Genomic DNA, 13535 nt, shown 5'->3' with positions numbered 1-13535 from the left:
TTCTTGGCCGCAGCAAACGTTTTACCTTTCAGCGAAGTCTTGGTGCGTAACCACAAACCCGGTTGTCGTCTTGCTAATTTTATTTTATTTTTTAATTATTTTTCCTTTTCTTCCTTGGAGAATTGAAACCGGCCATGTGGAGCCTTTGGATTTGTTTCTGCTTTTATCCGAGGGCAACAGAAGTGACTTATTAACCCACTGAAATGCCTCTAAAATGCAAGCCCAGAGAACAAGGAGAAAATTGGGACGTCATCCCTGGCTGTTCAAGGCACTGGTGGGGTCTCAGCTTCAATATGAATTACAGGTGGTTTCTTTTAAGGTTATTTTTCATTTCCTGGGTCATAGAAGGGATTTCTATGACTTGGCAAAGATGTGATGGGGTTGAAGTAGCCACATGGTTTCGCTGGCACAGACCCTGAATTCTCAAGTTAAACCCCCTTGTTTTTGGGGAGGATTCAGCTGGTTGCCAAGTGTTGTGTCCTGTAAATCAAAAGCTTTTATTGGAGGCCGGGATGGCTCTTGTGAGCACGTTAACCTGTCAAATTCAACTGAAGAACTTGTCCCGTTGGCAGGACAAGCTGTAACGCTCTGCTCTGCTGGTTGTGTCTTGTCAACGCTCCAAATACAGCCCGCAGAACCCATAACAATTTCAATTTCTGATACATGTCCCTGGAGACCAGGAGTTAAGTTAATCCCTAATGGGCATTTGCTCCTTTTAAGTGGTGACTCTGGTCGTGCAGATTTCCTTTAGGGGAGGGATTTTTGTGCTCAGAGCTCAGAAAAGCACCACTTTACCTCTCAAATGTTAATTATTGGATTTTTTTAAAGTATTTTTGCAAATAGACAGCTCCATCTGGTCTCCCACAACGCGTGAGCCTTTCCCCACCAGTGTGGTGTGGCTCCCACCGAAGGGTCGCGATGGCATCTCTTAACAACCTGCTGTGTTTTTGCACCGGGAGTTCAATGCGATCATATTTAGCGTTAATAAGGAGGATTTTGGCACAGGGATTGGGAGAAGACTTGCCATTCCCACCAGATTTGAGGGCAGCGGCAGAACCATCTCTCACAACATCCTCATCGGCAAGATCAAGAAGTGCAGGTTGGATGAACGCGTGGTGAGATGGATCATGAACTGGTTGGATGGCAGAGCTCAGAGGGTTGTGGTCAACGGTACAGAGTCTGGTTGGAGGCCTATGGTTCATGGGCTTCCCCAAAGGTCAGTATTAAGTCCATCCTTCTCCAACCTGTTCATCAATGATCTGGATGAGGACACTGAGTGCACCCTCAGCCACTTTGCTGATGATCCCAAACTGAGAGGACGGGCTGACACCCCACAGGCTGTGCTGCCATCCTGAGACCTGGACAGGCTGGACTGGGCAGAGAACAACCTGATGAAGTTCAACAAGGGCCAGCGCAGGGTCCTGCACCTGGGGAGGAACAACCCCAGCACCAGTACAGGTTGGGCTTGAGCTGCTGGAAAGCAGATCTGCAGAGAAGGACTTGGGAGTTCTGGTGGACAACAGCGTGACCATGAGCCAACAATGTGCCCTTGTGGCCAAGAGGCCAATGGGACCTGGGGTGCGTTAAGAAGAGTGTGAGCAGCAGGTCAGGGTGGTGATTGTCCCCCTCTGCTCTGTCCTGGTGAGGCCACATCTGGAGTTGTGTCCAGTTCTGGGCTCCCCAGTTCAAGAAGGACAAGGAATTACTGGAGAGGGTCCAGCACGGGACACAAAGATGCTGAGGGGTCTGGAGCATCTTTGTGATGAGGAGACTGAGAGAGCTGGGGCTGTTGAGCTGGAGAAGAGAAGCTGAGGGGGATGTGATCAATGGGATCAGTATCTCAGGGTGTCAGAGGATGGACCAGACTCTGTTCAGTGGTGCCCAACGCCAGGGTGAGGGGCAACGGGCACAGACTGAAACACAGGAGGCTCCAGCTGAACATGAGCAGAAACTTGTTTGCTGGGAGGTGCCAGAGCCTGGCCCAGGCTGCCCAGAGCGGGCGTGGAGTCTCCTGCTCTGAGACATTCAAACCCGCCTGGACCCACCTGTGTGATCTGCTCTGTGACCCTGTGTGATCTGCTCTGGTGACCCTTTTTGAGCAGGTGGGTTGGACTGGATGATCTCCAGAGGTCCCTTCCAACCCCAACAATACTGTGAACACCTCTACTAACCATCAAGAACACCTCTAATAACCATCCTTAATGGTTATTAACCATCTCTAATCTCTAATAACCACCAAAAGCATCTTGAATAACCACCAGGAGCATCTCTAGTAACCTAATGCAGCCAACACCAATGCATCCACGTATCCGTCGTTAACAAGATCAGTAACAATGTCAGACGAGCCTCTTGTGCCGAGCCAAATCGTGATGAGTTGGTTGCATCAGTGTGGCGAGAAATTCTGGGGTGAAGATGGAGCATTAAATTAAAGAATTAAGTTAAATTAATTGAATTAAAGAGTTAAACTTCTTCAGGGCCCGGAGAAGAAGGGTAAGAATTGGTCCGAAATGGGTGATGCCGAGGAAATTTGGCGTGAAGTGGTTTTCTTTGGTCATCTGTCAGACAAAGCCATGAGAGGGACCTTGTAGACTACGTGTGTGCAGGAGTTCAGCCAAATCCTCCCATTGCTTTTCCTCTACATATCTTTAATTTTGCTTTGTCAGTGTCCTATATGGAAAGTAATGATTGATTTTTCTGTTGTCTTGGGATGGAGAAGCTTGTTCATGGCTTTTCCAGCTCTTTGTGGCCTCAACGAGTGTTCTGGCTTTCAAATATCATTTTATCCCTGCTCGGAAGTTCCTATTTCTTTCCCCTCAAACTCTGAACATCTAATTGAAACTCGGGTGTTTTTATATGTAATTTCTTCAAGAAAACGCCTGTAGTTCCGATCTGGGGCTTATTCGTCCCACTGACTTCACCTGGGGACGGCAACTCGGGAACATTTTCCATGCTTTGCTGTTTGCAACGCAAACACGCGGCTTCAGAAATCGTGATAACGCGTCTATTTAAACCAGCAAACCGCGGCCGTTTTGGGGTCACTTGGAGTGGTTTGAAAGCAGGAAATATTTCTGCTTGTTTACTATATAAACAACGCAATTATTAATTAAAAAAACCTATTAAAAATCTGTTTCCTTTGGAAGCACGAGGTTATCTTTTGGGCGGCAGGCGCATAAACCGAGGTGTTTAGTTTTCAGAGCGGGTTTTTTGTGCCTTGTGTTTGTTTCTTGCGGGAAGTCACATTGTTCGGGCTCCGATTTAACCATTTCCATAGTAACCAGCTCCGGCTGAACCAGGATTAAGATTTCAATAAGGAACAAGCAGCAGGGACACAGAAGCTCCAGCTTTTAAAAATCACGGGTTTTTATACAATTACCGCAAAGGTGGCTACGAGCAAATGGATTCCAAACAGCTTTTGAGAATATTGATGGATCTTGGATACTGTTGATGCTTTAATGATGTTTTTATATTCAGAGCCTTTTGCTGTAAAATTTTATGATGAGATCCTTTATTTTTGGGTACTTAGAGAATGGAAATGGCTTGTTTTAAGCCATGTTTTATGGCTGAGGGAAACCTTCGGCTTTGCGGTGACGTTTCGCGACTTGGCTTTTTGCGTCCTGGCGTTAAACGCCTTGAAACATCAGCTGCTGTGCCAGGTTTCAAGGGCATCGGTGCTTCAATCCGGGGCAAACAAGGAGTGAAAAGCACCAGGACGTGCCACGCTCGGACCAAAGCGCCGTAACTCTGACCGCCACGTATCCTTCAGTACAAGGAATACCAAAGGAAACGTGAATATAACCACCAAAGATGAATACTCGTTACCTGGATGAAGTTATTTCCTTGTTGTGTTCGGAAAATTGGATTTTATGACCTGGGAGTGTCCCAGTTGTTGGAGATATTAGAAGTCTGGTGTTTTTCATTACATGGGCTCTCGGCAGCTGGTAAATGGGAATAGGAACAGCTCAACTCAAGAGATCAAACTTGCTTTTATTCCAGCACTGACCTTGTTTTAACTCCTCCAAAAGAGACAGTTATTTGTGCCAGAGAAGCACTTGACTGGGTAACGTGACCATCCCCTGAGTCTTAAGTGAAAGATAAGGAGATCGTTAGTATTCCGCTCAATCCCCAAGGAAAATAAGTCGATATTAGGGAAGAGGAGAAGCCGTCGGGTGGTTTTGTTGACTTTTAGGGGTTGCCAGGGGATGGCTGGGTTGTATTTAATACGAACATACAGGGACAACTTAATCGCCTGGGGGATTCAAAAGCTGGGCAGGAATAAAGTGATAAAAAGGCAAATTGGGAAATTTAGGCAGATATCAAAAGGTGGCAATTCAGTTCTTGTGATTTGGGGAATTTTGGAATGCTTTTAAAAGATGGTCGAGAGAGAAGAAGAGAAGAGGAGGAGAGAGAAGAAGAGAAGAGGAGGAGAGAGAAGAAGAGAAGAGGAGGAGAGAGAAGAAGAGAAGAGGAGGAGAGAGAAGAAGAGAAGGAAGAAGAGGAGGAGAGAGAAGAAGAGGAGGAGAGAGAAGAAGAGGAGGAGAGAGAAGAAGAGGAGGAGAGGGAAGAAGAGAAGAGGAGGAGAGGGAAGAAGAGAAGAGGAGGAGAGGGAAGAAGAGAAGAGGAGGAGAGAGAAGAAGAGAAGAGGAGGAGAGAGAAGAGGAGGAGAGAGAAGAAGAGAAGAGGAGGAGAGAGAAGAAGAGAAGAGGAGGAGAGAGAAGAAGAGAAGAGGAGGAGAGAGAAGAAGAGAAGAGGAGGAGAGAGAAGGGAAGAGGAGACAGAAGAAGAGGAGAAGAGAAGAGGAGGAGACAGAAGAAGAGGAGAAGAGAATAGAAGAGGAGAAGAAGAGGAGAAGAGAAGAGGAGGAGAGAGAAGAAGAGAATAGAAGAGGAGGAGGAGGAGAAGAATAGAAGAGGAGGAGGAGGAGAAGAATAGAAGAGGAGGAGGAGGAGAAGAAGAGAATAGAAGAGGAGGAGGAGGAGAGAAGGAAACAAATATATGCTTAAATTTATAAAGTATTTGGGAAGGAGTTAAGTGACAAACTGGCGTCATGTGGGAATGATGAGCTGCTTGCCAGACCAACAGTGATGAGAGGATATTAGACATTTAGCAAAAACACTTAAAATCAGCACTTGTAGGTAATTTGCACCTAGGAAGCCGAAAATAATCAGCTGAAGAGATTGTTGACCTGCTGCATTTTGATTTAAATCCTTTCTGAATTCTGCATAAATTGCAAAGGGCTGGAAAAGTGCTACTAAAACACCACTATTTAAAAGCAAAGGCAAAAGGAGGGTAACATGGATGAAGTCAGTTTGGCCACCATAGGTGTGAAGCGGAATGGTGAAAAAGCCTCATTTGCAGTGCTTGTAACGAGGAGTAAGAAAAAGCGAGTGCCATTTTTGTCACGTAAATTTGATTATTGAAAGGTTAATATTGCTTAAAAATTACAGCTCTGACCTGGGGAACCCATAACTTAGTAGCTGTCAACGAGGAATCGTCAACTGGCAGAAATGTTGCGTTTTGGGGCCTCTACACCCAATTATTTCTCTTAGTCGTGTGGAGGCATCTTAAAAAGTCAGTGGGAATAGGGGAAAAGAAGCCACGTTCATCTGGTGGTTTATCAAAGAAGAAAGAAGATCATTATAACATGATGAAGCCCTGCAGAAAGGTGAATATTCCTCCAGATGTTGCGTTCCCCACAGCAGATGCTTCTTGTGGGTCACCAAGACCTGCTCCGCATGCAGAGAAACACGCGATGGGTCGGAGTGTTTGCTTTACTGCAGGTAAATTCCTTTGTAATTCGATAGACAAAGTTCATGTTCTGCCACCGCGTTCCTCTCTGCTGATCTTCCAGGTTTATGTCCTGCTTGGTGAGTGATACCACCCACCTCAAGGCTAGGAAAGGGTAGAACACAAGAAGGGATGTTTTCCCCAAAACGCTGGAGGACCCTGATATTTTGCAATGGGAGGTCAATCCTGTTGTTCTTTAGCAGGCAGATAAAGCTTCTGCCTGGACCATGGGTGGTGGAAGGAGATGGACTCGTCTCCCGAGTAATGACCCAGAAGTTGTCGTCTCCTCTGCCCTCCTGCTATGTGTCAATCCTCAACCATGCTTACAAAGAACCCTTTTACAACATTGTCACTGTCCATTTCTCAATGTTGAACTGTCAGATGTTCTCCCTGCCTGGCGTTGGGCAGGAGGAGAACAAACTATTGATACAATTAATTTACGCGATTAATGGTGAGCAGAGCATCATAGAATGGGTTGGGTTAGAGGGACCTTCCCAGCTCCCCCAGTGCCACCCCTGCCATGAGCAGGGACATCTTTCCAACCCAACTACTCTGTGATTTTATGATCCGCCACCTCTCTGGGCAACCTGGGCCTGTATTTTAACATCATTTTTACAGGTCCCATTACATCGTTTACATCCCAGGTTTGCAGGACCTGGCTTCTGAACCTTTCAGACATCATCTGAAGCGCAAGCTATTTAGTTATTTCATGTAAAGCTTGTTATAGGCCTTGCAGGAAGGTGGCTGACACCCTTCTGGGGACAACCTGATGCAAATCTTCTCAGATTTATGCCTTGAACATGCAGTGGATTTGATTATTTTCATCTCTGTGAAGAGCAGGAGGCCACAGAGCAGAAGTCTTTGTGTAGGAAGCTACAAGCCAAGCGTTGCAACGTCTGTGAGTTAAAATAGGTAGGAGGCTACAAGCGAGGAAGCTTTTTCATATTAGGAGCTTCTCTTTGGAGCGTCTCTTTCCAGAGACCGAAGGGTGGGAATGACTTTTGCAGGCAGTTGATGAATGGTCTCATAGACTCGTGCGCATCTCCAACTTTATGTCTTACAGCGAATTATAAACACCTCGCCACGGGGTGCCTTGAAAAGAGGAATCGCTCGAGCGAAAGTGGAACGGCAAGAAGGTTATTTTTGGCTCCTTTTGCGGCATTAAGGTTTGAAATGAAGTCGAACCGAAAAATAGTGAGAGTCGGATTGTTGTTGCTGTGCACCTGTGGGATGCAACCACCAGCGAGCGAAGGGAAACGCATCGAAACACTTGAAGGATGAGCTGGTAATTAGGGCAAGTGCTGTTTTGGGGAGCAATATTAATACTTCCTGTGTTAGGAAACAGAAGATTGTGACACAGTTGTTAAACAGAAATACTCAGAGAGGACGTTGAAGCGACAGATCTTAAGAAAGAAATTCAGAGTGCAATAGAGAACCTCAAGACGCCGTCGCTGTGTCAAAGCCCCGAGGGACGGGATAAATCCGCAGAGAGACGGGGCAGCGGTAAAACGCGGAGCTGTAAGAGAAGTTGCGTGTTCGAGAGGCCGCCTCCATATCAATTAACGATCGCGGTAACGGGATCTGCTGTTTGACGACCCTTCGCTCCCGAAGGGCACAGGATCCTCCCCACAGCTCCGCGTCTCGCCCGGGGTTTCAGGTTCTGCAGCGGCAGGAGCGGCCGGAGTGGGACGTTCCTCCTCCTCCCTGCCCAGGAAGACGTTGGTCACAAACCCCATCGCTTCTCTTTGCAAGGGCACTTGGTCACCTGCTTCTGCGCTGAGCAAAATATCAAGGGAACGTTATTCCCCACCCTTTTGTCTACTTATTAATGGCTCTCAACACCGCCATCTCTGTTCTGCTCAGGTATTCCCCGCGGAATTTGGCTGTGTGATTTCAGACTGATGTGAATTTTGGATATACTTTTAGGGTATGCACCTGGAGAGCGCAGGGGATGCAGGTAAAGCTTGCAGAGATGAGGTTCTCATGGACATGGGTTATTGACAGTGTTAACGGTTGGACTCGATGATTTGAGGGTCTTTTCCAGCCAAAACAATTCTATAATGCTACAATTTCTCTATCGCCACCCAAAGCGATGGGCATTGCCAACCCATGGGCTGTGTCTCTGGTGCTCACAGAGGAGATATAATAGAAGGGGGAGCAAAGATCAAGCCGCTGCGAGCTCCGAATGGGTCCTTTCCATCTCCTGCTCTTGGGCACAGTCTCTAAGGCCTCAAACACCTTAATCGCCTCTTTCTGGTGGAGCAATTGGAAATTCAGCTTTCGTACCCAGCAGGAAACCCCAGAATTTTGGGTGAGGAAGCGTGGAAAGCAGAGGCGGGATCTTCTCCACCGTGCCCCCCGCTCACTGCTTCAGCCTGAAACCACCCAGAAACGCTTCGAATCGGCCGCAATTTATATTTCTATGTGTCATTTAGAAACCCGTGACACTCCCTCCAGCGGAATCTGGACTAAAGCCGCTCTTATCTTATAATTCTGCCTTTTTACAGCTTGCGTGAAGCGGAGCAGCACAGGAAACCCTCGCGGTAAGCGCTGGGTAGGGAGCGTGTAAGGGGGGAAGGCAGCACAGCCTGGCTGGAGGTACAATGAAAACCCTCAGCAATGGGAAGAGGAGCAGCGATCCTCTGCCACATCCATCACATTTTGCTTTAGGAACCCCTTTTTTTTGGAGAGCCGGTGACGAGCAGCCTCTTCGCAGAGGTTTGTGGCCTCGTCACCTTTGCCGCCTCTGCCCCCCATCCAGGGGTTTGTATCACTCTGCTCATGAAACCAAAATCTTGTTTACGGGCCGTTATTTTTGCAAACAGGGAACCAACCTTAATATGTTTTGTTTGCTGGGGGCGGGGAGGGGGAAAGCCTGATCTTAGGAATCCATTTCAGACCTCGGTGTTCCACTCACAGCCCGGTGGATCCTGATTAGCGACAGGTGACAGGAGGGGGTGTAATTTAAAGGACACTTTTGTCAGTGATGAACAGGTTGGAAATGGTGACCATCCTCATGATGCTGTTTTCCGTTCTGCTGAGGTACAGGAGAATCATAGAATCATTTCAGTTGGAAGAGACCCTCAGGATCATTGAGTCCAACCATAACCCGACCAGACCAGATCTGTGACAAGGTGACCCAACTAGTAGATGAGGGAAAGGTTGTGGATGTTGTGCACTTCGACTTCAGTAAAGCCTTTGACACTGTATCCCACAACATTCTCGTGGAGAAGCTGCAGCTCATGTCCTGGATGGTGTAGCTGTGATGGATAAAGAACCAACTGGAGAGCCGGGCCCAAAGAGCTGTGGTGAACAGGACAAATCCAGTCACGAGTGGTGTCCCCAGAGCTCAGTACTGGGGCCAGTTCTGTTTAATGTCTTTATCAATGGGCTGGATGAGGGGATTGAGTGCACCCTTAGTAAATTTGGAGATTACACCAACTTGGGTGGGAGTGTTGATCTGCTCAAGGGTGGGAAGGCCGTACAGAGGGATCTGGACCGTCTGGATCGATGGGCTGAGGCCAATGGTCTGAGGTTCACCAAGGCCAAGTGCCGGGTCCTGTGCTTGGGTCTCAACAACCCCATGAACGCTGCAGGTTGGGGAAGAGCGGCTGGAAAAGGACCTGGGGGTGTTGGTCACAGCGGCTGAATATGAGCCAGTGTGTGCCCAGGTGGCCAAAAAGGCCAAGAGCATCCTGGATTGTGCCAGGAACAGTGTGGCCAGTAGGACCAGGGAAGTGATTGTGCCACTGTACTCGGTGCTGGTGAGGTCAAAGCTTGAATCCTGTGTTCAGTTTTGGGTCCCTTGCGCCAAGAAAGGCCTTGAGGTGCTGGAGCGAGTTGAGAGACGGGAACGGAGCTGGTGAGGGGCTGGAGCACAAGTGTGATGGGAGCGGCTGAGGGACCTGGGGGGTTCAGCTGGAGAACAGGAGCTGAGGGGAGACAGGGACACAAAGAAACGGCCTCAAGTTGCCCAGGGGAGGTTGAGGTTGGATTTAGGAACAATTTCTTCCCCAAAGGGCTGTGGGGCATTGAACAGGCTGCCCAGGGCAGTGCTGGAGTCACCATCCCTGGAGGGTTGGACAGATGGACATGAGGTTCTCAGGACATGGGGCAGTGCTGGGGTGGGTTATGGTTGGACTTGATGATTTGAGGGGCTTTTCCAACCAAAATGACTCAGTGATTCTAGGAAACTGAGTCCACCTTTTTGAAACACGCTGTACATCCCAGTGGCTTTTCCACCTTGGGTTGTGGCGAGCAGGAACACAGAGGTTTCCAAGCTACCTGAATTTTGGGAAGGAAAGGGATAACCCGTCCCTTTTGCAGCACGCTGGCTCGGTGCAGCTCCCCACACTGGTTTTGTTTGTCCTCACAGCCACAAGTACTGCCTCAATCTTCTCCGAGCACACGCTGGGGAGGGAATGGGATGTGCTGGGGAGAGCAGCTCACGCAGCACCCAGTGAACCCCTGCAAAGGGATCTTGGGGGATCTGCTGGAAAGCAGCTTTGCAGAAAAGGACCTGGGAGTTGTGGTCAACAACGGGGTGACCATGAGTCACCAACGTGTCCTTGTGGCCAAGAGGCCAATGGGACCTGGGGGACATGAGGAAGAGGGTGAGCAGCAGGTGGAGGGAGGTGATTGTCCCCCTTGGCTCTGTCCTGGTGGGGCCACATCTGCAGTTCTGCTTATAACCCTCCTGGATGAAATTCTAGCAAGAACGAGGGGAATGTGGGCTCTACCAGCTTAAAGTATGAAGAGGTTAAAGGAATGAGAAGAGATTTCAGAGTGCAAGAAGGTGCTTCCCACAATTTTAAATAACATGAAGTGTGTTGAAATGTGACGTAGCACGAAGCTCACCCAGGTTACGCAGACCAGCTCACCGTCTTTATTGATCAAAAAATATCTGTGCAAGTATCGCAAGGTCTTAAAAATAAATACCGGGAGAAGACCCTCGAAATATGGACTTAAAATTGCAAACAGGGAGTTGAAACTGAACTAAAGGAAAGAGATTGAAGTGCTGGAGCGGGTCCAGAGAAGAGCAACAAGACTGGGGAAGGGACTTGAGCACAAGCCCCATGGGGAGAGGCTGAGGGAGCTGGGCTTGTTTAGTCTGGAGAAGAGGAGGCTTAGAGGTGAGCTCAGCACTCTCTAGAACTACCTGAAGGGCAGTTCTAGCCAGGTGGGGATTGGGCTCTTCTCCCAGGCATCAGCAATAGGACAAGGGGCCATGGGCTTCAACTCTGCCAGGGGAAATTTAGGCTGGCGATTAGGAAGGAATTCTTTACAGAGAGAGTGGTCAGGCATTGGAATGGCTGCCCAGGGAGGTGCTGGACTCACCGTCCTGGAGGTTTTTAAACTGAGATTGGACATGGCACTTAGTGCCATGATCTGGTCAGTGGACTGGAGTTGGGCCAAGGCTTGGACTTGATGATCTCTGAGGTCTTTTCCAACCCACTCCATTCTGTGATTCTGTAAATATCGTTTTTAGGAACGATTTTCTTTCTAAATATATATATATATTTTAATGGTATTTTTCTCTTTTCTAAAACGACGGGACCGTTTTTCTTGCCCTTTGCTCAGGAGCTGAACCTGAACAACTCTGGTCGTGGTCGAGCCCGAACCAGAACTGGCTCATCTCCCTGTTTGCACGTCATCTAATTTTTAACCCAGGTTGCAGGATAGAGTTGGAAAGTTTGTATAGTCGAGATGCACATGATAAATAAGCTGTTGAGCCGGGGAAACCTTTCCGGCCCTCTCAGAGGTTGGGAATAATTTAGTCGGTATGTAATTTTGAAGCTAATTAGATGTTTGAACTCTCCGGCGAAGCTTTTAACAGAGCAAGCGACTCATCGAAGTGATTTCTGATCGGAAAGTGATGTTGGTTGTATTCTGGTTATAATCGATTTTTCCTTGTGATCTTCCCAAGAGAGATATAAACCTATTTCAGGATTAAAACAAAAAGGCTTTGAACAGGCTGACCCAGAGGGTTTAATCTCTTTGAATTGGGAGGAATGGGCTGGTAACCTTTGTGGTGCCATGAATAGGTATTTATTGAAACTAGTTTATGTGGTCTCCGAGCTGTTCTTGTGGAAAGGCAGATGAATTTTGGCACAACAGCCCCCGTGTGTTTGTGGGACTGAGAATCGTAGCCAGATATTACAAATAAAGTGTATTTATTCTCAGGTAACTTGGGTGATAACCCTGGAATGAGCCACACTCAAGGAAATAAAGACTTAACCTGTTTTCTGCTGGAGCGGCCGTATTTTCCTTTTCATTTGGAGGATGAGGAAGGAGTTAATTAGAAGAGCAGCAGCTTCTGATGAAGTTGTTCATTCATTGTGTCTGCTGTAAGAATATACTCTATAAAATAAGGGTAGATTTGGATATTCACATACTTTGTTCAGCGATTGAATGAAATGAGTTAATCAATATAAAAACCATCCCAACCCCTTTCCAGCTCGTTATTGTGAACGCTCGATACCTGCGCCTGGTTGGATAATAAGTATAATTGGTAACCCAACTATTAAGCTGTTGGTAGCGGTGTCTGGACGATGCCAAATGAGCCTCTTCACAACACCGTGACACCCCGGTCAAGAGAAATCGGTTTATGGTCCCACATGGTGTTTCTGGAGCTGAATTGAGACCCTTTCATTGTGCTGGTCATGGTTTGGTTTCTACCGGCACGTTTCACAACCTGTTAAAACACCCAAAATCCTTACTTAGGAGAAAATAAAGGGACCTGTGCGGTGGTTTTTAAGCTCTGGTATTGATTGCAATTCGCCGTTTGCTCTCAGGGTTGATGCCGTTACCGGTAATAACAGTTGATATCGGTGCACAAGCAGAATCCTAAAGGGAGAAAAAAGACAAACGGGCTTAATTTAAAGGTATCGTCATTTAAAAATCATTCCAAACCGTGTGGCGCTGTTTGTCCTGTGCCCTTGGGTAGGGGTTTCTGGGGTTATTTCCAGTGCCTGACAGGTAAAATTCTCCTTCTTTCAGAATAAGGACATCAGCGAACGCGAGAACAAGCAGCCTAGAGAAGATGACGAGGAGGAGACCGTCAAGCACAAGTAATGATTTATTTATTCCCACTTGCCTCTCGTGTGTGTGTGTGTCAGGTTCCAGTATAAGTTGGGGAACAACCTGTTGGAGAGCAGTGTAGGGGAAAGGGAGCTGGGGGTCCTGGGGACAGCAGGGTGACCATGAGCCAGCACTGGGCCCTTGTGGCCAGGAAGCCAATGGTACCTGGGGTGGGTTAGAAGGGGGTGGTCAGTAGGTCCGAGAGGTTCTCCTGCCCCTCTGCTCTGCCCTGGGGAGACCACACCTGGAATCTTGTGTCCAGTTGTGGCCCCTCAGTTCCAGCAGGACAGGGAACTGCTGCAGAGAGTCCAGCGCAGCCACCAAGATGCTGGAGGGAGTGGAGCATCTCCCGGGTGAGGAAAGGCTGAGGGAGCTGGGGCTCTGGAGCTGGACAAGAGGACACTGAGGGGGGACTCATTCCTGGGGATCAATATGGAAAGGGGGAGTGTCAGGAGGATGGAGCCAGGCTCTTCTGGTGACAGCCAGTGATAGGACAAGGGGTAATGGGTACGCACAGTGGCAGAGAGTCTGCTCGGTGTTCGCTTGAGCTGGGCAGGGCAGCCGGGACAGGAGCGATGGCGACCACTGCGCTGACATGCCACTAGATGTGTTTGATCGGTGTCTGTGTAGGTGGACCCCACATCTCCAGGAGACACTGACATTGACAACCA

The 13535-nt window shown here is 48.1% G+C and overlaps 1 protein-coding gene across 1 annotated transcript in view; it reads left to right on the top strand.

Annotated features, from left to right (window-relative positions):
- The window catches only part of CCDC12 (coiled-coil domain containing 12), a 49416-nt gene that overhangs the window by 17672 nt on the left and 18209 nt on the right, over nucleotides 1-13535 (top strand). The window contains exon 2 of the mRNA XM_082046779.1: nucleotides 12784-12854. Within this exon, the coding sequence (XP_081902905.1) occupies nucleotides 12784-12854 (71 nt within the window). The remainder of the gene's footprint in view (nucleotides 1-12783; nucleotides 12855-13535) is intronic.

This window comes from Streptopelia decaocto (assembly GCF_964273445.1).
Source record: "Streptopelia decaocto genome assembly, chromosome: 2".
Lineage (NCBI taxonomy): Eukaryota > Metazoa > Chordata > Aves > Columbiformes > Columbidae > Streptopelia > Streptopelia decaocto.
The sequence above is the reverse complement of the archived record's forward strand: the minus strand, read 5'-3'. Positions and strand labels throughout refer to the sequence as shown.